We start from the raw sequence: 23,673 nt of genomic DNA, 5'->3' as shown, positions 1-23,673 counted from the left end.
TCCACCTTTATGTTGAGTCCTTGAGACTAAACTCAGGGCATCAGGCTTGGCAGCAAGCAGCTTTACCCTCCGAGACTCTCACTGGCCTACTGGCCTTATTACCTTTTCTTCTTCTGCCTTTTTTTTTTTTTGAGAGAGGGTCTTACTATGTAGCCCTAGCTGTCCTGGAACTCTCTCTGTAGACCAGGCTAGTCTCAAAATCAGAGATCCAATGACCTCAGCCAATCACTTTTTTTTTTTTTTTTTTTTTTTGAGACAGGGTTTCTCTGTGTAGCTTTGCGCCTTTCCTGGAGCTTGCTCTGTAGACCAGGCTGGCCTCGAACTCACAAAGATCTACCTGCCTCTGCCTCCCGAGTGCTGGGATTAAAGGCGTGGGCCACCACCGCCCAGTGCCAATCACTTTTGAAACACCCTATTTACTCTGTTTACTCGCTAAAACTTTGGTATTTCCTTTCTTTTTTCTTTTTGTATAGTTGGGGGTGGAACTCAAAAGCCTTGCGTATACTAGGTGAGCAAGGGACATCCTCCTACTGGGCTCTTGACCGGACACAAGCACCACTCTGATCCAATGTTGCTGACCTAATGCAGCCATCTACTTCCCCAAATGGAAACAATATTGCTTTTATTTTGATTACTGGCACTCAGCAACTGCCTCTGAGGGCCAGACAGTATACAGAGTTATTGCAGGTATTATCCCATTGGAGCCTCATAAACAATCTAATAAGAAACAAATTAGTGTTCCTATTTTCGGACAGGAGAAACTATGTAACTCCCCAAGGTCATAGGCTAGTGTGTTACAAAGTTAGTATCTAACAGCCCAGGTCTATCCTACCGTAAATCCTATCCCCCCTCCTTCACTACCCTCAAGGCTTGTCTGTATTTCTCACACACAGATTCAGCTATACCAATGGCTTGCTGAAGACTCCTTACTCCTAAGAATCTAAGCTTATTAAGGTCCCTCCTTCTTTCTACCAAAGTGAAACTAGGCAGTAAGTGTTAGATAATCAAAGAAGTTTATCTTCAAAACATTGGTGATCTGAATTGACCGGCAATTTGCTTTTCAACTTCCATGGACTTACATATTATCTTTAGGGTGTGTGTGTGTGTGTGTGTGTGTGTGTGTGTGTGGTGGGGGGGGGTGAGACCTCCAATCACATGGTCCCTGCTCTTTGATCACACATGATTTTCCAACAGACTACGTAACAAGTTTTCTAGAGGATAAGCCAGCAACTCTAAAAACAGCTTTCTGCTCCTATACGGTTCGTTTAAGTCACCTTTCTCCTCTCTGGGCAACAGGTTACAATGATTGTATAGTCTTTCCCTGCTACCTGGATGAAAACCTCCGCTTTACAAGCTCTTCAAAGAAATGAGTCCGGTCCCCGTTCCTAACAGAACTGAACCTTCCTTACACTAGAAGGACCGGCTCAGGAGTTCAGATCTGCACGATGGTCATGTCTTAGGCATTGTTTTCCCGCTTGGATATATCCTAGCCTCCAATCCTTACCCTATCTGACTAGACCACCAGCTAGCCTCAGGAACTTGACCGGTTCCTACAGCCTCCAATCCTAACCCTATCTAATTAGTTCTTCAGCTAGCTCCAGGAGCCCGTCCGGCTCTCGTCCCCAAGGCAGGGTTCCCGGCTGACGCACGTGTTTCCGAGCGCCTCTCGCCAGTCCCTCCAGACAACCTGAAGAACTCAACCCGATCATCAGCGCTGCAGCTCCCGGGCTGAGCTTCAACTCACCCGCCTCATCTGAGCCTGGCGGCGTCCGAAGTACGTCCTGGGAGGCCGGTCCGGGAGCGAGCTGCAGGCGGTAGCCATAGCCCGGGCGCGGAGCTGCGGACCAAGCCAGAAGCCCGAGCAGCACGTGGACGGTGAAGTACTTTGCAGCTATTGCTGGGCCACCGCCGCCGCCGCCGCCGCCGCCGCCGCCCCTTCCGGGTCCGGGAGCCGCGGCAGCGCGCGCACCGGCCGGAGCCAAGAGGCCCGAACGCCTCAGAAACCGGAAGAGGCCGCGCGCCGCCCACCTGGCGGGGTCTTCCTCAGCCGCCACGCTGGTCTTCTCAGCATCTCAGTCACCTACACGAGACTCATTCTTCCGTCGGGCCTAGCACCCAGTGTCTAGCAAAAGGCCTTCCCCGGAGTTTCCACATTCTCCTCTCAGCCGCAGGCGCGCCGCGGGTCAGCCTGCCCGGAGCGCACTTTCCATACAGGCAGTTCCGTGGCCGCCTAGCAGGGTGGCGTTGCTTAGCAACGGCGGGGTCCTTTCTGGCTCGGTGGCGCTCAGGGCCTGAAGCTAACGAACGGCCGCGGAGGGTGCTGGGGGCGGCGCCGTTGGTGCAGGGGGCGGCCGGGGGACGGTGGCGAGGGCTCTGTGCACCCGGGAACCCGACCTCTGCGCCCCGAGGAAGATGAGCGAGGCGGACCAGGCCCGGGTGGGGCCCACGGCTGAAGAGCCCTCGCTGTCCCCTGAGGAGGAGGGCGAAGGGGGCGGGAAGGAGCCGGCGACCGAAGCGGCCCCCGGGCCCAGCGCCGCGTTCCGCCTCATGGTGACTCGGCGGGAGCCGGCCGTGAAGCTGCAGTACGCGGTGAGCGGCTTGGAGCCACTAGCCTGGTCTGAGGACCACCGGGTGTCAGTGTCCACGGCCCGCAGCATCGCCGTGCTGGAGCTTATCTGCGATGTGCACAACCCAGGCCAGGACCTGGTGATCCACCGCACCTCGGTGCCCGCACCCCTCAACAGCTGCCTCCTCAAAGTAAGTCACCTCCATGGCTCAACCTCGGGTCCACCGCCTGCGGTTCTCCCGCGGACGCTTCACCGATCCCTAGGGAAGCCTGGTCTGCACCTGGCTCTACGATTCCCTGCGCATCCAACTCTTAGGAATCAAGGGACCAACATCGCTACAGCTTCTAAAAAGCCTTGCAAGCTGTGTGCGCTGCTACCAGACACCCCCTACCAATACACGGTGGTGCCTCCCGGCCCCCCTGCCAGGTTCCGCCGTCCATCCCACCTTTCCAGGTGGGCAGCTAGCGCTGGTTGCGGTTGTCCTGGTGCATTCTAAGATTCTGAGACTCCACCCCCGCTTGACCCAGCCCCAGACCTGCCTCTACCGTTGCTCCTATTGTCTGGGGCCAACTCCCCGAGGCGCCCTGGACTGGCTTTGTTTTTTATACTGTATTGCCTGCGCCCTTCTCTCGCGCCACTTTTGCTTTGAGAAGAAAAACTGTCCTATTTCGTTGTCTTACCTGTTTAACGATTTTCACTGTGAATGGTCCTTGTGTCTCTTCGGGTAGACAGGTAAATAGTGGTTTATACTCTAAATCTTTGGAAGTGGAACGAAAAAAAAAATTCGGGGAACATCCAGTGCTTACTTAGACTTCCAAGTCTAAATTTAGTGCTTTCAACTTCATATAACCCAAGTTTGTCCCTGAACTTTAGGGTTTCTAAAGTTTTATTGTGTTAATGTCACCATTTTCAAACACGGTGTATTAAAGTAGTCAGTGATGTTGTTCCTTTTTGTAGCCTATAAATATAAAAGCTTATTTTTTATTTCCTGTATAGCTCTGTGTGTATGTGCAGTACATAATCTGTCTGAGTGAGTGCCTACGTAGTTTCTGGGATAAATCGGGGTAGGGAGCAGTTCTCAAGGAACTTACATTCTTTGGCAGATCATGAACAGACAATGTAGTGTAAAAGCAAGGAGTGCTGTAAAGCTGTATACCCAGGTAGCAGTATGTTTATTTGAAAGCCCAAGTTTTCCACCCTCTTCTAGACAGCCGTTCCAAATCCGGGCCATTAGTCATGAGTAGTTTGAGTAGCCCTCATGAGCTCTTTTTAGCATACTTAATTCAAATTTCAAACACAATGTTGAATTGGATAATATTTCTTTCTTTTTTTTTAAAAATAGCATTTTGAGCTTGATAATCATGCCTGGGATTACAGGCTTACAGATTGAATTAGGTAGTCAAATTGACTGACTGAGCCATGTAAGATCTTCTTAAAGAAGCTCAGAAAGTCCATCCAGGTGGCAAGTAAGGCATCTAGCACATTCACATACATCTTTAAGCCATGAGTGTAACTGGTGCTTGAGTATTGATGATGGATCACCTGGAGCTGAAGTATTTCTTGTAGAGTCAGAGAAAATGACACCAGTTTAGGAACTAGGAAGGTTAGTCCAGGAAGTTTCTTGAGTGCTGTTTCAATTTTATGAGGATAGAATGATCTGGTATAGTTTAAGAGTGTGAGACTCCTGAGCTAGAGGTAAGCAAATGATTGCTGGGCTGAGGATAAAAGAGGGGGTTAAGAGACTGGCCATTAGCCAGGCAGTGATGGTGCACGCCTTTAATCCCAGCACTCAGGAGGCAGAGGCAGGCTGATCTCTGTGAGTTCAGGGCCAGCCTGGTCTACAAAGTGAGTTCCAGGACAGCCAGGACTGTTAACACAGAGAAACCCTGTTTCAAAAAACAAAACGAGAGAGACTGAGCTTTGGCACAAGATAAATGTGGTGATATATTGTGTGCCCTAATAAACTTACCTGAGGATCAGAGGACAGAACCAGCCACTAGATTAGACATAGAAGCCAGACAGTGGTGGCACACACCCTTAATCCTGTCACTCAGGAGACGGTTCTCTGAGTTCAAGGCCGCACTGGAAACACAGCTAGGCAGTGGTGGCACACCTTTAATCCCAGTACTGAGAAGCACGCACGCTTTTAATCCCAGGAAGTAACAGCAGATCGGAGAAAGGTATATAAGGTGTGAGGAAACAGGAACTAAAGCAGTTATAAGACCGTCTAAGATTCGAACAACAGATAGACCTATCTATAAAACAGAAATAGTAAAACTTACTTTGTTTAGCCTTTATGGAGAATTAAGTTTAATACATACATAACAGAGCGTTATCATTTAATGTCTAGCATTGATTATATGTTAGTGCCCATGATAAGAATATAATGTAACTATACAGGCATGAAGGAAAAGTCTGTGTTAATGTGGTAAGTGTGGGTTTGAAGGTGATACTAACATTTTGATAAATTGACTAACATATTGCTACATTTGACATTTGCCACACTGTTTAAATAGTAGCAGAAAATCTTTACATAGCCCTCTAATTGATAGAGTTTACACGAAGAGACCTTCATTGTTGCAATATGAATATAAAGAAGTCTGTCAGTTGGTCCCTAGAGATTTAACTCTATTCAGTGTTGTCCAGCTAGCTAGTGCTTCAACTCAAATAACAGATAATTTGTAACCTAGGGATGATTTTTTAGTAGTAGCACACCTAAAGCACTAAACATTAAACCTCTTTTGAAGCTATTACTCTATAGTTTTGTTAGATCACAGCTCAAACATTGATTATCAGCTGTTTGTAAGTTTCTGTCTTGGATATTGAAATTATATAATAGGAAGCTGAATGATAAAAATAATTAAAAGCAAGAAAATAGTTACTTAAGAATAAGTCGCAGGACTGGTGAGATGGCTCAACAGTTAAAAGCGTTTTGCTGCTTCTGCTAAGGACCTGGGTTCAGTTCCCAGCCCACAATGGACAGCTTACAACTGTCTGTAATTCCAGTTCTAGAGGATTTTACACCCTCTTCTGGTCTGTGGGCACCAGACATGCACATATAGGACAAATACGTACATGCAGGCGAACACTAATACACATAAAAATAAACCTTAAAAATGAATAAATCTCAGGGTTTTTTTCCCCCCGTTAGACTACTGATACAGTTCCAAATCCCAATTTGCTATTTATGACCTTGTCTTATTGTGTATCATTTGCTTACAGAAGTATTATCTGTGCCTACTACATAAAATGACTGTTGTCTGTGTTTGGAAATCACACATCCTCTGCCTTCAGGTAGTTCCTTGCTACTTGAAGTTTCAGATGGGGCTTCCTGTGTCAGCTTTTAGATGGGTAGTGGTCAGCTTGAAGCTCAGGAGTATATGTTTGAATGGTGGGCTCTGGCAGCCTGTGGAAACTCAACTTTCAAGTGGTTAGGTTCTTGGACATCTGAGTGCTTGTTTAAATTTGGTAACTGGTTTTGTGATGGAAAGAGTTGGGAAGGGAAATGTAATTAACTAGAGAAATTAGAATTTAATTGTGTGTTAGAAATTACCCTGCCCAGATCAGTGGTGTCCTCCATCTCTAGATGCCATAAAATAAGGATGTTTTGGCTATAGGTCTGTTTCAAAACCCGGAAGGTTCTACTTTTAAAAAGTTTGCCTAACTCTGGTTAAATGTGTTTCTACAGTGACTCCCTGGCCAAGGCATTTTATATGCTCCCATTACTTCTAGGAGGGACAGTGGATGCATTGAGCACTTCCAAAGCTTATCTGTCCATAGACATCTTTTCTAGGAGCACTTTAGGATAGTGGCTTTTAGGAGAAGTTGGCTTGTGAACTCTAGGAATCTGCTACCTCTGTTTCACCAGGTTTACAGACACTTATTGTACCTGGCTTTTTACATGAGTTCTGGGTTTAAATTCAGTTCCTTTGTGCTTGCAGGGCAAACTCTCCTGAATGAACCATGTCCCCAGCTCTATTGCTAGCTCATGGAGTGTTCACTGCTGCCATGCTGAGGAATTTTGTTATAATTTGGCTTAACAGCTTTTATATGCTTAACATTTGAAAGAGCTTTAAAAACAGTGTCTTAAACTTTGCTAGGAGGTAGGCACTGGTTCTTAGTGAATATTTTCCAAGTTTTGCCTGTTCTAGAGCTTAACTTTAGTGCTTGGGAACTTACTTACATCAAGTCACTTTTACTAAATCCATATATTAAAAGGACTTGAACTCCCTTTTAATCATGTCTTACTCTTTCCATTTCCAAGATTAAGTTTCTTAATAAGATTGGCACTAAAATTGAAATGGAAAGTTTGTTTTTTTGTTTTGTTTTGTTTTGTTTTTTACTTCTTTGTTTTCTTTGGCTTTTTTTTTTTTTTTTTTTTTTTTTGGTTTTTCGAGACAGGGTTTCTCTGTGTAGCTTTGTGCCTCTCCTGGAACTCACTTGGTAGCCCAGGCTGGCCTCGAACTCACAGAGATTCGCCTGGCTCTGCCTCCCGAGTGCTGGGATTAAAGGCGTGAGCCACCACTGCCCGGCGTTCTTTGGCTTTTTGAGATAAAATCTGGCCACATATCCTGACTGGCCTGGAACTTGCTGGGGTGATACTCCTGACTCTGTGTCCCAAATGCTGTGATTACAGATGTGTACCAACCACCATGCCTTTTATCTACTTTTTTTCTGAAAACAATAGATGAAGTTCTTCCTCCTTTCAGTATAGTAAAAAAATATCTTTAGATCGACTTTTGTTGTTGTTGTTGTTGTTGTTGTTGTTTTGGCTTTAGCCTTCCTGGCTATCATTTTAGTCATTTATAACTTCCTCTGTCTTTACTGTCCCTTTAAAATCTTCTTTCAGAGTTTTCATCATTTGGCTGAGCACTTGATACGTGTTACAGACCTAGTCAAGGGGGTGATGAAGCAAAGCTAGAATGATCTAAGGCCTCATAGGACTAGACCTGGTAGGATAGATGGCTAGGGGCAAGTTAGGCAAGGGAGCCAGGAAAAGCAGTGGGTGGAATAGAGAAGTTGAATAGGAACCAGCTTACTTGTAGCAAGGGTAGACAGGGCAGTTGGTGTTAAAATGCATGTGATTTGTTCAGGAAACTACAGATTAAAAGGCCTGGAATTGGTTAATGAGGAGGTTTAGTGGGCAAAAAGCACAAGCCTGATGACTTTAGTTCAATCCCTGGAACACACATGAAAAAACCCAGTGTGATGTGAGATGGCTTATATCTGTAATCCCAACATTCCTAGAGTGAGATGGAAGCATCATGGGGAAGCTGACCAGCCAGCTGACCTAGAAAACACAAGCACAGCAGAAACGAGAGAGACTTTGCCTCAACAAGGTGGGGAGAGAGAGAATAAGAATAAAAAGGCTGAAGTTGGGCTGGAAATGGAACTCAGTGACAGAACGTTTACTTAGCATTCATGTCTTTGAGTTGATTTTCAGCATGTGTCACAAAGCTATTACAAAAATCTAACTATCTAATGTAGCAAAAAGGGAAATACATTCATAATTTCCCTAACTTTTAAAACTGCTGCTGTTTTGTGACTAACTCAGCTAAGTGTTCTCTTCACTCTTGTAGACCAATTATCTATTCTACAGGCCAATTCTAAGAAGAATCTGGAAACCAAGCCATGAATATTCACATTTATTGAATCTTTTTTTTTAAAAAAAAAAAAAAAAAAAAAAGGAGGGGGGCGCCATTTCCTTGAGTAAAAGCACATTTAGTCTTTAAACATAATTGATTTTTTTGTTTTTTTCCAGAAAGGGTTTCTCTGTGTAGCTTTGGAGCCTGTTCTGGAACTCACTCTGTAGACCAGGCTGGCCTTGAACTCACAGAGATCTGAGTGCTGGGATTAAAGGTATGCGCTACCACTGCCCAGCCATAATCGATTTTTTTAATCATTATTTTTGTTTTGAGGTGGAGTTGTTCTGCCTCAACTTTGGTTGGCTAAACATGCAATCTTCCTGCCTCAGCTTTCAGTGTACTTGTGTTCTAAGTGTGCATCACCACACCTGGCTGTTTCATCTTTTAAATGCATATAATGCCCAAATTAGCAGAATTCGTAGAAATTGTTTTGTATGTTAATGGAAATCAGTTACTACAGGTGAATATTATTTATCTGATAGCTTCTGTATCTCTTATTTTCAGGTTGGCTCGAAAACAGAAGTTGCTGAGTGCAAGGAGAAGTTTGCTTCCTCAAAAGACCCTACCATCAGCCAGACTTTCATGTTGGACAGGATGTTCAACCCTGAGGGGAAGGCGTTGCCCCCAATGCGGGGCTTCAAGTACACTAGCTGGTCTCCCATGGGTTGTGATGCGAACGGCAGGTGCCTCTTGGCAGCACTGACCATGGACAATCGCCTGACTGTGCAGGTGAACCTCAATCGACTGCAGTGGGTTCAGCTGGTCGATCTGACTGAGATTTACGGAGAACGTCTTTATGAGACCAGTTATAGACTCTCTAAAAATGAGGGTCCTGGGGGGAATCTTGGAGATTTTGCTGAGTTTCAGAGGAGACACAGCATGCAGACCCCAGTCAGAATGGAATGGTCAGGCATTTGTACCACCCAGCAAGTCAAGCACAATAATGAGTGCCTGGATGTGGGCAGTGTGCTCCTGGCTGTCCTCTTTGAGAACGGGAATATAGCTGTGTGGCAATTTCAGTTGCCATTTGTGGGGAAGGAGTCCATCTCTTCATGCAACACCATTGAGTCAGGAATCAGCTCCCCTAGTGTTTTGTTTTGGTGGGAATATGAGCACAATAGTCGGAAAATGAGTGGCCTTATTGTGGGTAGTGCTTTTGGACCTGTAAAAATTCTCCCTGTCAATCTCAAAGCCGTCAAAGGCTACTTCACTTTAAGGCAGCCTGTTGTCCTGTGGAAAGAAATGGACCAATTGCCTGTGCATAGTATCAAATGTGTGCCACTTTATCATCCTTACCAGAAATGTAGCTGTAGCTTAGTAGTAGCAGCAAGAGGCTCCTATGTGTTCTGGTGTCTTCTTCTGATCTCAAAGGCAGGTCTGAATGTTCATAATTCCCATGTCACAGGCCTTCATTCACTGCCCATCGTCTCCATGACTGCAGACAAGCAGAATGGAACAGTGTACACCTGTTCTAGTGATGGGAAGGTGAGGCAGTTGATTCCTATTTTCACAGATGTTGCATTGAAGTTTGAACACCAGCTGATTAAACTCTCAGATGTATTTGGCTCCGTGAGGACTCACGGCATTGCAGTGAGTCCCTGTGGTGCTTATCTGGCCATCATCACCACTGAGGGCATGATCAATGGCCTCCATCCTGTTAACAAGAACTACCAGGTCCAGTTTGTTACTCTGAAGACCTTTGAAGAAGCGGCTGCTCAGCTCTTGGAGTCTTCAGTTCAGAATCTCTTCAAGCAGGTGGACTTGATCGACCTAGTCCGATGGAAAATTTTAAAAGATAAACACATCCCTCAGTTTTTACATGAAGCTTTGGAAAAAAAGATTGAAAGCAGTGGAGTCACCTATTTCTGGCGTTTTAAACTTTTCCTCCTAAGGATTTTGTATCAGTCAATGCAGAAATCCCCTTCAGAGGCCTTATGGAAACCTACCCACGAGGACTCAAAAATCCTATTGGTTGACTCACCTGGGATGGGTGATGGTGAGGATGAACAGCAAGAAGAAGGCACTTCCAAGCAGGGGACCAAGGCTGGCCCGCAAGAGAGGAGCAAAGAGGGTGACACAGAGGAGCCCCCCGAAGACTCACTCACTGCCATGGGAGACACTGGAGGCCGTGAACCCATAGAGGAAAAGCTCCTTGAGATCCAAGGGAAGATTGAGGCTGTGGAGATGCACCTGACCAGGGAGCACATGAAGCGGGTCCTTGGAGAAGTGTACCTGCACACCTGGATCACAGAGAACACCAGCATACCCACCAGAGGGCTCTGTAACTTTTTGATGTCTGATGAATCCGATGACAGAACAGCACGGGTAGGTGTCTATCAAAACTGCCAGCCCTGTGAACCCTCTGCTCTTCTCACTAGGTAAAAAAGTCTTGGGTTTGCTTTTGCTTTGACATTATTGAGGTAACTGATTGGCATGGGGTACAGGGAAATAGATGGGAAATATGGATTGAAGCTGAGGACATACATACTTTCTTCTATTTATGTGCCTTTGACTGATGTGCAGGGTTTGCCAATGACATTTCCAGGCTGTGGATGACGAAGGAGACTGCAGTGGCAAGTGGTGTGTGATGGACAGTCCCAGCAATGGAGATGCCCACCTGTGCTCTCTTCCTTCATGTTTTTACAAAGGTTCATTGTGAATGTATGTCTTCTATTTGAAAGGCTTGAGGTTGGATATTGCAAAGAAAACAATTGTTAAGTCCAGTTTATTTTTTTAAACTGGCTGTTATGTTTATTTTGGTACTGGAACAATGTAATAGTTTTGTCTACAGTGTATTCCACAGACTTCAAGGTTCCCCCAGAGAACAAAATGGCTACAAGCATAAGGAATCTGGTAGAGTGCTTCTCAGTAAGGTTATTGGTGCAGGTTATCATCCTGTGGGTTCTAAAGGTTCTTGCAGAAAAGATGGTGTTACCTAGCCTCCTAGGCTTGGCCAGGGGGAGCACCATTAGAGCTGTGGAACCCTAAAGAGTTCCCCACCAAGGAACAGGCTGTACACAGAAAGGTTAAATCACAAGTCTGTTCCTTTTACTCTGGATATTGACACTCGCTGCCTAAAGTCTCATTGAAAATGAGACGTCCTGATAGCTTTGTCCCTGCCAACTCATTCACAGTGCATTTGTCTGCCCCTGAAACTGCTGCCCAGAGTTAAACACAGTAAGAGGTGCTGGTCATGTGACTTTTCTTCTTTAAAAAGCCAACATTTAAACCTGTTTTCTGTCTTCTAAATTATCTGGAAGAGTATTCTGTTTTTCACTGTCATGGGACTGGTTAGAATTGTTATAAATAATCTGTGATATGCCAACAAAAGCATTTGTGGAAGGTAATAGCGTTCATTCTTGCCTTTAGGATTCTTGTTTGGATGCTGTGTGCATGTCTAACATGGTTATGTGGTTCTGGTTAAGCCAGTATGAAAACAGTTGAGAGATTGTACCCTGCTTTGCTGTAGCATCTGAGTTCTGATTTAAGAATGACTTATGATCTAAGAATCTAGATCTGCTTCATACAAAGACCTTCCAGCCTATGGTGTTGATTTCACTGTAGTTTTAGATGTTCTGTGACTACTGGGCATGTGTTATGATATATTTCTCAACCTGTTTTTCATTCCCAACTGCCCACTTTCTCCTCTCCTAGCTCCTGCCCATGACTTGTTAATAGTTAATACCACAGACCTATTGTGTATTTGTTTTTGTCTCATAAGTGTATCTGTGCTTTATATGTTAAAAAGATTAAGAAATATTTTTATTTCCTAAGAACCAGAATTTACTTATTCCTTGAGAAGGATTATCATGCAGAACGCACAAGTCAAACTAAACAGTTAGCTTCCGTGACTGGGGCCACAAAGAGCACACAGAAGCAGCTCTTCCCCATGAAGAACTTAGGCCCAGCTCTGCTCTGCTGTAGGACACTGGGCCATCTTTACTACTGCGACACTGTTGGGATGTTAAGCTTATCTGGAAAAGAGGAGTGAGGGTCTCTGTCCTAATGTGAAGGACTATAAATTAGAATTTTGAAGACCAAAAAACAAGGCCAAAAGTAATTTGAATTTGTAAATTAAGCCTGGTGTGGTGGCACATGCCCCTATCTCAGTACTCAGGAGGCAGAGGCAGAGGATCTTTGTGAGTTTGGGGCCAGCTGGTCTACAGAGTGACTTCTAGGACAGCCAGAACTACATAGTGAGACCCTGTCTCAGGGGAAAAAAAAAAAAAAAAATCAACCAAACCAAACAAATAAACCACACACACACAAAATCCAACAAAAATTTGTAAATTCAAGAGTTGAAATGGCTAGCTCAAATTAGCAATTAAAATACCTTATGAGATTTGGGTGACTTAATTAACCCAAAGTACAAAATCTTGTAGACTACCAGAGGAGGTAAAGCATAAATACATTCAGCCCTGGGAAGGACACAAGTTATTAGAAGAGGCTTAAAGGTTGTTATATTCCATGCCTCTAAGGCAGTGTGTGTGTGTGTGTGTGTGTGTGTGTTTTCCAACAAAATAATGAAATAGATGTATGTTTTTCAGACCTTTGTCTTTAAAGAATGTAATTTTAAACAATGTCTGGAAGCACAGGCCTAATGCAGCTACTCTGGAGGCTGAGGTAGGAGTATGTATAGCAAGTTCAAGACTGTCTGGACAGCTTATTGAGACCCTGTCATAGAATTAAGAATTGAAAGAGACGGGTATGGAGCTCAGTGGTAGTGCTGGAATATGCAAGGCCCCACATTCAATCCCAAGGCCACCACCACCAAAACAAAGAAAGGTATTCTCAATAGGGCCGAGGAAAGTGACCCATGCTGGGTCACTTGGGTTATCTCTGGTGCAGGAGCCGCTAGATCAGTCCTCTCTGGGCTATCAGAAGGGGTTTTTTTTGTTTGTTTTTTGTTTTTTTAATTCTAATTATCTTTTTATTTTATAAACCTGATAAAAGACTAAACATTTGTGGGCTAGAAAAACACCCACTGCTCTTCTAGAGGACCCAGGACCTGGGTTGTTTCCAGTGCCCACATGGCGATTCACAGCCATTGTAGCTCCAGCTTCAAGGGGTCCTCTGTGGGCACCTGTACACAAGTGGCACACACAAAAACAAATTTTTTTTTAAAAAAGTTGTCTTTTAAAAAACAATGTAGTTATATATTTCTGCAAAGTTCACAGTAGTCCACATCTTTCGTCTAGGGAAATTACGATTTTCCTTCTTACAGCACCGTAAGTAAAAACTATAACTGCTTCTAAAGAACTAAAACAAACAAGAGAGCTTGATTTTCAGTGGTTTCTCCCTTGAGGTTAGAGTTCACCCTAAAGGTTAGGGTCACTGTATCTATTTATTTTACTTTGCTGTTGACACTGGTCGGAGGTGCAGGTTTTAAACTCTTTGGACAGCAACTTAGCCTGTAGAGGTACACCTCTCTTGTCCCTGACGCAATCCTGTATTGGCTGTGAGTACCCTTTGCTCCCAGAAACCCATACCCACCCCTCACTCTGCCACCCGTGGTGTCTTCCCAGGTCCTGATTGGACATATCTCCAAGAAGATGAATAAGCAGACATTCCCCGAGCACTGCAGTCTGTGTAAGGAGATCTTGCCATTCACGGATCGCAAGCAGGCTGTTTGTTCCAATGGGCACATCTGGCTCCGGTAAGCCCCCAGGGCTGCTCCTGTCTCAGTTTTGTATAGCACAGAACCACTGTCCAGGGCTGATCTGCTTGACGAATAGAACTGTCTGTGCTTGCTTGGGTTGCTGTTTGCCTTACAGTCAGGGTTAGAGCCTTAGAGATGTTCTTGTGTCCTTTTTTAGTTAAGTTTCATAATAAAAGGAGAGGGGCATGGAACAGGCATGGAGGAGGAGATGAGAGAGCATCGGAGAGAGTAATCAGAATACACCATATACGTGTATGAAGTTGTCAGACAGCAAAAGCAATAAACAATTTTTGTAATGAAAGAACCCTTCCTTCCTCTTCCTGTCCCCTTAGCCTAGCCAAAGAGGTGACCTTGGTGGGCTCTCATTTCCTGTCACCCCCTCCTCCATGAGATACTTTATTACCTTCTCCCAAGACAATCCACTTTCCAATTTTCCTCCAGCCTCTCACCTCATATCCAGTTGTCCTCGGATCCTGTCTCATCTCCTCAGTGCCCATCCTTAGTCCTGTCCTTCCGGTCATCCACCATTCATTCCTAAAGCATTCTCTTATTGGTCTGTGTCTGCTTCAGTTCAGACTTGCAGGTTAGCTTCCTGCCAGTCTGCCTGGTGTCCTTATTCAGGGGTTGCCTCGGCACTTCACAAAGAATCCTGCCCCTCATCACTGCCTCTGTAGCCCTGGCCTAGGCACTGTCATTGTTCTACCTGGGCCTGCTGCTTCTGTACTCACACCCTCAGTCTGTTCTCTGCAGTTGTGATCATGATACTCAGTCTTTGTCAGCTCTTTTCACGGCAGGACTTAGTACTCTCCACTAGAACTGGGGATATGGGACCCTGGGAGAGCATACCTCTAGCATTTGCAAGGCACAATCCTGTAATTATAGCTAAAACTCTTTAAGTGACTTGCAGCCTTTTCACAGTCTATTCTTGTCTCTTGAAGCTCTCATCCTTTGCTCTGAGCTCAGCTCCCAGATTTCTCCATCTAGGAGAACTGGCCACTTTGCTTAGGTCCGTATGGCACCCCTGCTTCTTGAGGACATCTGCAGGGACACAGTAGATGGCATAATTCCTCTCGGCTATAGCTTCTGTCTGTCTGTCTGTCTGTCTGTCTCACACACACACACACACAAACTCCCATTTAGTGCTATGTATTCCTCTCCTTTGTTCTTTTTCTCCTTATAACTACATTTCATTCATTCATTCTTTCCTTTTTTTTTTTTTTTAAATAAAGATGGGGTCTCACTGTTACCCAAGCTGGCTTTAAACTCCTTGAGCTCTGCCTCCTGAGTGCTAGGATCAAAGACCTGCATCACCACATGAGGCTCTTTTATATCTTTGCCTTGTTACCCTTTCTTTGGACTAGGCAGTTCTCTGAGCACAAACACTAAAGCAGTGTTTGCTAATGCTTAGCAGAAATGTTAGATTTATTTAACTACAACAGGACTATGATACACATACCATTTATCCATTCATTCATTTTTTTTTCTTGTTGTGTGTGTTTTGTTGACAGATCTCACTATGTTATGAGGCTGGTCTCAAACTTAATGATCCTCCTGCCTCAACCTCCCAGGCATGTGCCACTGTGCACAACCAGGATTCCTTTTTTTTTTAACTTATTTATTTGGCACAAGACAGTCTCTCTGTGTAAACCCAGCTGTCCTAGAACTCGCTCTGTAGACTAGGCTGGCCTTAACCTCAGAGATCCGTGTGCTTCTGCCTCCCAAGTGCTGGGCTCAAAGGCTTATGCCGTCACCACCCAGCCAGGATTCCATTCTTAATGGAAGTGGAGCTGGAGCTTTTAGTCATATGGGTGCTCTATGATGCCTTCTCTTATTGACACATTTGTTTCCTAGTTTGACTGTTCGGACTTTTTTCCTTGAAGGGAAAGAATAGTTAAAATCTAATATTGGGTACATTTTAGGCTTATAATCAAACTAACGTCTGTTGAGCACTATCAGCATGCCAGACAAATTGGGACAGATGCACATCTGTTAAGTGACCGTATCCTCACAGTGGCCACACACAGGGCAGCCCCATGAGTATCTCCCTCCATCTTGTAGATAGGCTGGCATTAAGGCACCAGGATAGTAAGAACTGGCCCGAAGTCAATGGGCTCAGAGCCCACAGGGTAATCACTGCCTGCTCATGCCTCCCATGTTTGTGGGTTGTTTTATAGAAGTTGTTTTTCCATTTTTCTGAGTAAGGTTAGCTCCAAAATGCATTGGTATACTTTCCCTCTGGTGCACTCTTTTTTCCTGTGGACCTAAGTCCCAAGGTCAACTCTGGAGTCCCTTCCCCTGACCTCCTGCTTTCTACACCTTAGTTGCTTACCTGAAAACTGCTCCCTCTTGGAATTTTTCCTCCAGAGCCCAGTACACTCTTTTTTATCTTGTACCTTCCTGCTCTGGTAGGTGCTCAGTGAATGCTCATTGGACAGAATTGAATTGAACACTCTGGGCATTTATCAGTTTGTTAGTTTCCTTTCTTTTTATACCATTAGTTTCATCTTCAATACTTAAAGAGGTACGTGCATGTTGTGTGTGGTATGTGTGTGTGATGTATGTGCTCACTTTTGTGTGTGGAATCCAGAGGAGAGCATCCAGTGTCCTCTATCACACTCCACTTTATTCCTTTGACACAAAGTTTCTTTTGGAACTGGATCTCACATTTTTCTGCCAGGCTGGCAGCCAGCAAGCCCCATTGATTGTCCTGTCTCTCCTGGCTACGGATGCAAGTGGGAACACAACTGGCTTGTTACATTGGTTTTGGAATCTGAACTCAGGTCCTCGTGCTTACATAGCAAGTACTCTTAACTTTCGAGCCATCTTTCCGGCCCCAGTACCTGAGGCTGTGGTTCTCAACCTTCCTAATGCTGCGATCCTTTAATACAGTTCCTCATGTTGTAGTGACCCCCAACCATAAAATTATTTTCATTGCAACTTCATAACTTTAATTTTCTACTGTTGTGAATCGTGATCTAAATATCTGTGTTTTCCAGTGATCTTAGGCGACCCCTGTGAAAGGGCTGTTCAACACCCCCTGTGGTCACAACCCACAGGTTGAGAACTACTGACCTAAGGACTCTTAAAGATGGTCCATATACCTTATCTTAAAAACTATGAGTGGCTTTGCATATTATCAAGAATGCAGTTAGAGAGGACCAGACTGAACTCTTTCCCAGTACTTCTTCTACATAGAAGCTTTGTGTCACTTCAGAGCATGGTGGCCACACAGAGGGAAGCATTGCCCTGATAACTATGGGAATTCCCTCAGCACCAGCTGCTTTCTGGTGCTGATGAGCCCAAGGAGCCGCCTCTGACTGGACTCTGTCCTCTTTCAGGTGCTTTCTAACCTACCAGTCCTGCCAGAGCTTGATATACCGAAGGTGTTTGCTCCATGACAGCATTGCCCGGCACCCTGCTCCAGAAGGTGGGTGCTGGCTTAGCCTTAGGGTGGGGTGGAGTCAAGTGCCACACCTCATAAATGTCCTGCTCTTGCTTCAGGTCAGACTCATTCTGCTCTCTGCAGTTACTGTGAAGCCAGAACCAGTTAACAAATGACCCCAGGAACACACAATACCTGTGTGTGTGCTGTATGTCAGCTGATGGTAGAATAGGGGGCTGTTGTTGATCTACTTCTGCAGCAAGGCCTTCAGTCCATTGTGAAGGCCTGACTCAAGGGAGTGTGCAGGGCTATATTTGAGTGACAGTTCTGCAGATGGTGGCGAATACAGAAACTAGAAGCCATTGAGGGCTAGCTACTTCCTGGTTGGTCTCTGTGCTCTTTTGCACATTTCTGTTTCTGAGAGTGTTAGCTAGAAAATAAGATCTTAGAGCTGGGTGATGGTGGCACACACCTTTAATTCTAGCACTCAGGAGGCAGAGGCAGGTAGATCTCTGTGAGTTCAAGGCCAGACTGTCCTACAGAGTGAGTTCTAGGACAGCTAGGCTACACAGAGAAACCTGGTCTCAAAAAACATAGAAAGAAAAAGAAAGAAAGAAAGATCTTAGGTGCAAGCAAAAGATGAGCTGTCTAATAGTCACAAGAATGCCAATTATTGGTGTGAGCTTCACTAACTACACTCCAGCCAAACAGGCCAGTGAGACATGCTTGAAGAATCAAACATGCTTTGATGAACACAAAACAAGAGTATTCAACCTCAAAATCCATCCGTACTTACTTTTGCAAATTCTCTCAAGGTTGCATGTTGGCAACTTGGGTTGTGTCTGCTTTAGTTAACCTCAGTTCTCCATCTGAGTCTGCACCTTGCTCCCAGGTTAAAACATTTGGAGAGTTCTTAAGCAGTTACTGCAGTTGAGACTTGATGTTTAGGCACGGTGGGAGTTTAAAGCCAAGACCCCCCTACCCTTGGCTCTGAGGATGGATCAGAGCAGAACTGGAATAGGGCAGAGATTTCACAGGCCAGCAGTGGGAGGGTGGTCTGTTGTCAGTACATGTCTTCTTTTGTGCTATGGTAGAATTTCTGAAAAGTTGCTATTACTGTTACTTTATGAAAGAATACTGTTCACAGTTTATAAACTAGGCATAATAACACATAGCTGTAATCCCTGCACCAAGGAGGCTAGGGCAGGAGGATGGTGTGAATGTTCAAGGCTAACCTAGACTATATAGTGATACCCTGTCTCAAAAAAAAAAAAAAAAAAAAATGAATACAGTCCTTGCTTAACTTGAACACTTGTGGCTTTTTTGTTTGTTTAGAGGTTTGGTTGGTTTGTTTTTTGAGACAGGGTCACTGTGTGAACTCCTGGCTGTCCTGAAATTAGCTGTGTAGACCATGCTGGCTTCAAACTCACAGAGCTCATCCTTTCTGCCTCCTGAGTGCTGGGATTAAAGGTGTGCACCACCATACCCAGCATAGGTGGCTTTCTGAAGCACCCCCTCATTGCCTGGCCTTTATCTCAGCACAGACCCAGCTTTAGGAACCTCAAATTCATTTCATCTCAGCCTCATTAGAATGCTGGAAACTGAGGCCTAAATGCCTGGTCTGCTTGGGCCCCTGAGCCCCCTGTCAACTTCTCTGAGGCTGACCCTTGGTCCCGCTGGCTTTCCTTTGCAGATCCCGACTGGATTAAGAAGTTGCTGCAGAGCCCTTGTCCTTTCTGTGACTCTCCTGTCTTCTGAATGTCAGTGAGGAGGCTGGAGGAACATGAACTCGGCTGTAGAAAGTACCCTGGAGCCTGAGGAGCAGGTGTGCTGGAGGAATCCTGGCGCAGGACAGTGGAGAGACATTCCTCTGACTGGAGGAGGGAGGTCATCCCTGAGCTCATTTCGACAGCACACACACTATCTTCAGGAACTAAAGGATATCTAACTTCAGAGAGTTTGAGTCATTTTGAGGTGAACATTAGCCACCCCCAGCTCCTCACCAGTGAGGACCACTTACTTTTCAAGTGTCTTGCCTAAAGCAGTTTGAGTGGAAACCTGCTCCTTGAGCCGTAATGGGCTCTTATAGAAAATCTGAGGACCTCACTGTGAGTTAGGTTTCAGCCTTGCTTTGGTCTGGAACTGCCTGTGGCTCCAGAGGACTCGTAGGTTGGTACTTGACACTTCCTGTGCCAATACATCGTAAAGTGTCTAAAGCTGTGTGTGGCTAGTGTTTGCTCAGCAGACTCATCTGCCCATTGACTTCTTTCCATGAACATGGAAGACATTTTCTTAAAACTATATTTTTGAAGCCAAGAATAAAATCAATCTTAATGTATCAAATAATCAGGTGACTATTAGAAGTTGATAATTGTCATTTATTTTTATCTCCTGTGTCATCAGATTTCCTGACCCAGCTCCTTAGTATGTCAAAAGAGATTGAGTACTCCTTCCCTCATCAGAGTCCTACTTCATACCCAACTGTGTGACCTAGATATTGGTACATAGAGGGAAAGTATTTTCTTCTTTTAGTATTAAGTTGAAGCTTCAGTATTTTTAACATTGACTTATCCAGACATCTCACTGAGTATCTAGGGGAAGGTTGATCTAGGGATTTCTGGGGAGAGATGGCAGCGTGGCATTGGAGGTCCTTGAGCTCTGTGCTGCAAGCATGCGCAGCTCAAGTGGACAGACCTGGGACTTTCTTCTCCGGCCAAAGGTCCTTAATATTTGGAATACAGGTATTTTCTGTGAGCTTAAAGAAGAGGCACACATTATTGGTTGACCAGACCTGAAAGCATTCTGGAATCACAGTCTTGGGTTTTTAAATTAAGTTTCCTGGGATTGGTGCTAATGAACTGGACTGTAGTGCACGGTTTCTGAAATTGTACATGTTTTTGGAAAGTACAGAACATGAAATGCTTTGCTTCTTCGTGATCCTTTACGCTTTTATTTTAACATGCTTTCCCACTTTGATTTTATACCTGTAGTGAAAGACATTCTGTCCTCACTTCAGAAATAATGTCTTGACTTGGGTACCATAGTGAGAGATAGACCACATGCCATCCTACCACACTTCCTGCCTCGAAAAATAGCTCCACACTGGGGACAGACCCTAAGAAGCACTGCCAGAAGCTGCTCTAAAATGTACTAGTAAGGTTGTTGCCCTGTGCCATGTGTTTAATGAATTGTTTGCTGGGTATTTAATGTCCTACTTGAGGTTGTAACAACAGCATCCATCCAGACCTGCGGGGCAGCAAAGAAAGAGCCCCGACTGACCCAGTTCAGACTCTACATGGCTGCAACGGAGCCTGCAACTGCCACTCTGTACCGGAAACATGGCAGGAGTGGAGATGGTATGAAGAGTTGTCCCCAGGCTGACAACCACGCAGGCCAAGCTTCCTTTCTCTTGCTCTTTGGAATCAAGCTCACTAGGTGTTCTCACAGGGAATTTGTGCTAGGAACTATTTAAAACGTAACTGATTGTTTAAGGCAGTTGCTCTGTTTTGAGAAATTTTAACAAACAGGAGTAATGAAAGAATTTCTAGGGTGTATGCTTGTGTACAGGAAGAAGCATGGCAACTGGAACTCAGGTTCTCAGGAAGAGGCTCTGAAATCCAGCCACAGCCAGTTGTCTCCACAGCTAGTAGGGATGTCTTCCTCCCCTCCGACGCCTCCCCCCCACCCCAAGTCCCATCACACACCGATGATAGTCTTCAGAGCTGGGTGAACAAGAGAGTTTGGGATTGATGGCAGCCTCCCGCATAGGACACTTCTGAATTCTTCTCTAAGGGTCGGTATATAGGACCCTGGAGGGACCTTGGATGGAGGGACCTTGGGGTAATGGGAGTGACACCAGAGTCTTGCAGTTACCTCTTCTAGCTTGAACTTGCCTGTGCGGCTTGGTGGAAGAATTAAGGTAGCTTTCGGTTGCAGCTGTGGGGGAAGAGCAGCCATCACATTGTTGCCCTGCAGTTAGAAGGCTGGAGCAGACTACAGAGACCCCACAAGCTGGAACACTGCTGTGTATCAGGTCTTCTCTGCCTGGGGTTATTTGTTTCTGTTATGTGAGGTAGGAAATGGGCAGTTTGTTCTGGTTGGTGTTCATGCTGAAGTTCTGGTATGTTCATCCCCAGACTTGAAGCTGTCTTTACCTACTACTAGATCTACCAGAAGCTGTCATGAGCACCAGTGAAGTCTGTGGTCAGATGTAACAGTTTCCTGCTCGTCCCTCTAGGCTCTAGCAAGTTTTTAAGAACATCTATGTAGAAGTAGTAGGCTAGACCTAGCAATAAGCATAGCAAGTTAATTGGATTGGGAAAGTTTTATTTTCTGCTTGTTTGTTTTGTTCTGTTTTTTGAGACAGGGTCTATGTTATAGCTCTGGCTGGCCTGGAACGCCCTTTGTAGACCAGGCTGGCCTTGAATTCAAAGATCTGCGTGGCTATATTAGTGTCAGATAAGGTGCAGATAGATGGTCGAGCACGGCCTTGGTCTGGGGCCCTCCACCCTGGCAGCGGCTAAAGGGCCTGGGCTTGCTGAGTGACTGCAGTTCTGAAATAGACCAGACTTGGGTTCTGGCCATCCCTTCTTGCTTTCCTTTCCACAAGAGGCAGCTCTCAGCATTAGGATACACTTCAGGGCCAGAAAAATGTATAGTGATAAAATGTCTAAAGGCTAAGCCATGTTGTACGTCTTCCAAGAAGAAAAAATGGGCATCTCGTGGTCAGAGGGCTGACTTCGGGCTCCTTGCCACCAAGTCAGCATGGATCCCCCAACAGTCAGTCAGATACTCGAAGCTCTTTCACCATAGCACAGGCTGGACCTGAGGTGTCACAGCCAGGCTTTGGCAGCCCCTCATGGCATGTCCTGATAGAGTGTAGCCTCAGCAACCATACCTTCCCCCTTGAGGTGTTGGCTGGAAGGATGTCCCTGCAGGGTCTAACGAAGTGGGTTGTCTGGCTTTAGTTCCTGTGAAGCATCGGTGCCCTCACACACTTCAGACTGTGCCACAGACTCTCATGTTATTAGACCCTCAACTGCTCTTTCTGGAAGCTGAGTTCTTGAAGTTACATCTGCTTTGTGTCTGCTGCTCAGCCTAAGTGCACAGTAGGTGAAATGTCCTTAAATGGAACTAAGCTACACTCAAGGTAGCCTTGCTTCTAGCTACCTACAGATACAGTAGCTCTGCCCGAGTAGCAGGCAGAAGGCAGTGTTCGTGGATTTTTTTTCATCTCAAGGCCATGTTTATATCGAGGGGAGAGACCCTGATGCAGTCAGGGTTCTAGTCGTGAATTTATTTAGAACCAGATGGTGTGGTTCACCAACAGGGCTTAAGTATTCCTTCATTGTGATTGAACTGAGTAGAAAAAGAGGTGGTACGCATCAGAATTACTTTGTAGGCTCTCAAGCGAAAAATGTGGTCCTGGGTTGAGCAGATCACATCCGAGTTCTGAACCTTCTGTTTGTTTTTAAAAGTTCCTTATCTCAAGGCTGAGGTTGTAGTTGGGTGGGTAGAACACTTGCTTAGCATTCTCAAAGCCTCAAGTTCCATCCTCAGCACTTGGGGGAGGAGAGGAGTGTTTACTGTTTACATCCCTGTCATGAAGTTCTGTTGTTTTCATAAAGAAAAATACTCTAAAATAGACTGAGTGAAGCATGGTGGCACACACCTATGTTCTGAGCACTCAGGAAGCTGAGACAGGAGGATGAAGTAGAAGGCCAGCCTGAGCTGTGTGGAGAGAGCCTGTCTCAGAAAATCAAAACTGGTCAGATTGTGCAGCGGAAGAGGTGTTGGTGACAGTGTTGGGACATTTTGAGCCCAGGTCTACATTTGGCTAACGTGGTAGGGTGGATGCTCATGTTCTCACTGTCTCTGTATGGTACTAATGTAAAATCAAACACAAGTATCCCATGAATTGTGTTTTTCCAAGGTTTTGTTTCACATTTGTATTTGATAGGACATGGATGTGAGCATCACACTTGTTTACACACATGTCTGCTGTGCTTAGTGGTTGTACCCGCTGTTTACCCCATGCTTGTACTAAAGTTTGTGCTTGGCTTTGAATTGTATGTTTACACCTGACTGTTTTTAAATAAAGAGAAAATTTTACGGTATGCAAAGGGGATTTTTTTTTTAAATTCTTACTATCTAATCAATTTTAACTTTCAAGGTTTTAGCTAAAAACTAAGAATAACAACATGTTGCCCAGAATAACTGCCAACCCAAACAAGCCAGCCACTTGTTCCCCCAACGTGATAGCCAGGGCTATTAGCCTATATGCTCCTCCAGGGTCGGGCCTGTCTCAGTTCCTGGAGCTGGAGAGCTGATGAATGGGGCTCCTGCTCCTTCACTGTCCCTCCATGGTCAGCTCCACAGAGCCACTAAGACAGGAGAAGGCAAGGTTCTTCCCTGGCTCTG

The 23,673-nt window shown here is 45.2% G+C and overlaps 2 protein-coding genes across 4 annotated transcripts in view; one reads left to right on the top strand and one right to left on the bottom strand.

The window, feature by feature from the left end:
* The window catches only part of Ddx31 (DEAD-box helicase 31), a 71,539-nt gene extending 69,318 nt beyond the window's left edge, over positions 1-2,221 (bottom strand). The window contains exon 1 of one of the 2 annotated variants that reach the window (XM_059259919.1): positions 1,745-2,221. In XM_059259919.1, the coding sequence (XP_059115902.1) occupies positions 1,745-1,822 (78 nt within the window). In that variant the 5' untranslated portion in view covers positions 1,823-2,221. The remainder of the gene's footprint in view (positions 1-1,744) is intronic. The other variant, XM_059259918.1, reaches the window with a different exon arrangement.
* On the top strand, positions 1,975-23,369 carry Gtf3c4 (general transcription factor IIIC subunit 4). Of its 2 annotated transcripts, none has more exons than XM_059259917.1 (5): positions 1,975-2,757; positions 8,717-10,537; positions 13,738-13,868; positions 17,210-17,254; positions 19,079-23,369. In XM_059259917.1, the coding sequence occupies exons 1-5, from the start codon at positions 2,413-2,415 to the stop codon at positions 19,125-19,127; spliced, it is 2,391 nt and encodes a 796-aa protein (XP_059115900.1). In that variant the 5' UTR covers positions 1,975-2,412; the 3' UTR covers positions 19,128-23,369. The 2 variants fall into 2 exon arrangements, with proteins under 2 accessions (XP_059115900.1, XP_059115899.1); XM_059259916.1 differs by having other exon boundaries at positions 1,977-2,757; positions 17,210-17,298; positions 18,947-23,369.
* Positions 23,370-23,673: the final 304 nt, after the last annotated feature.

This window comes from Peromyscus eremicus, chromosome 4 (genome assembly GCF_949786415.1).
Source record: "Peromyscus eremicus chromosome 4, PerEre_H2_v1, whole genome shotgun sequence".
Taxonomy (NCBI): Eukaryota; Metazoa; Chordata; class Mammalia; order Rodentia; family Cricetidae; genus Peromyscus; species Peromyscus eremicus.
The sequence above is the reverse complement of the archived record's forward strand: the minus strand, read 5'-3'. Positions and strand labels throughout refer to the sequence as shown.

Coding starts and splice junctions, on each gene's coding strand:
- Gtf3c4 (XM_059259916.1), top strand. CDS start 2,413: ATGAGCGAGGCGGACCAGGCCCGGGTGGGGCCCACGGCTGAAGAGCCC. Junction 10,538..13,737: donor CCGATGACAGAACAGCACGG/GTAGGTGTCTAT, acceptor GTGTCTTCCCAG/GTCCTGATTGGACATATCTC. Junction 13,869..17,209: donor AATGGGCACATCTGGCTCCG/GTAAGCCCCCAG, acceptor GTCCTCTTTCAG/GTGCTTTCTAACCTACCAGT.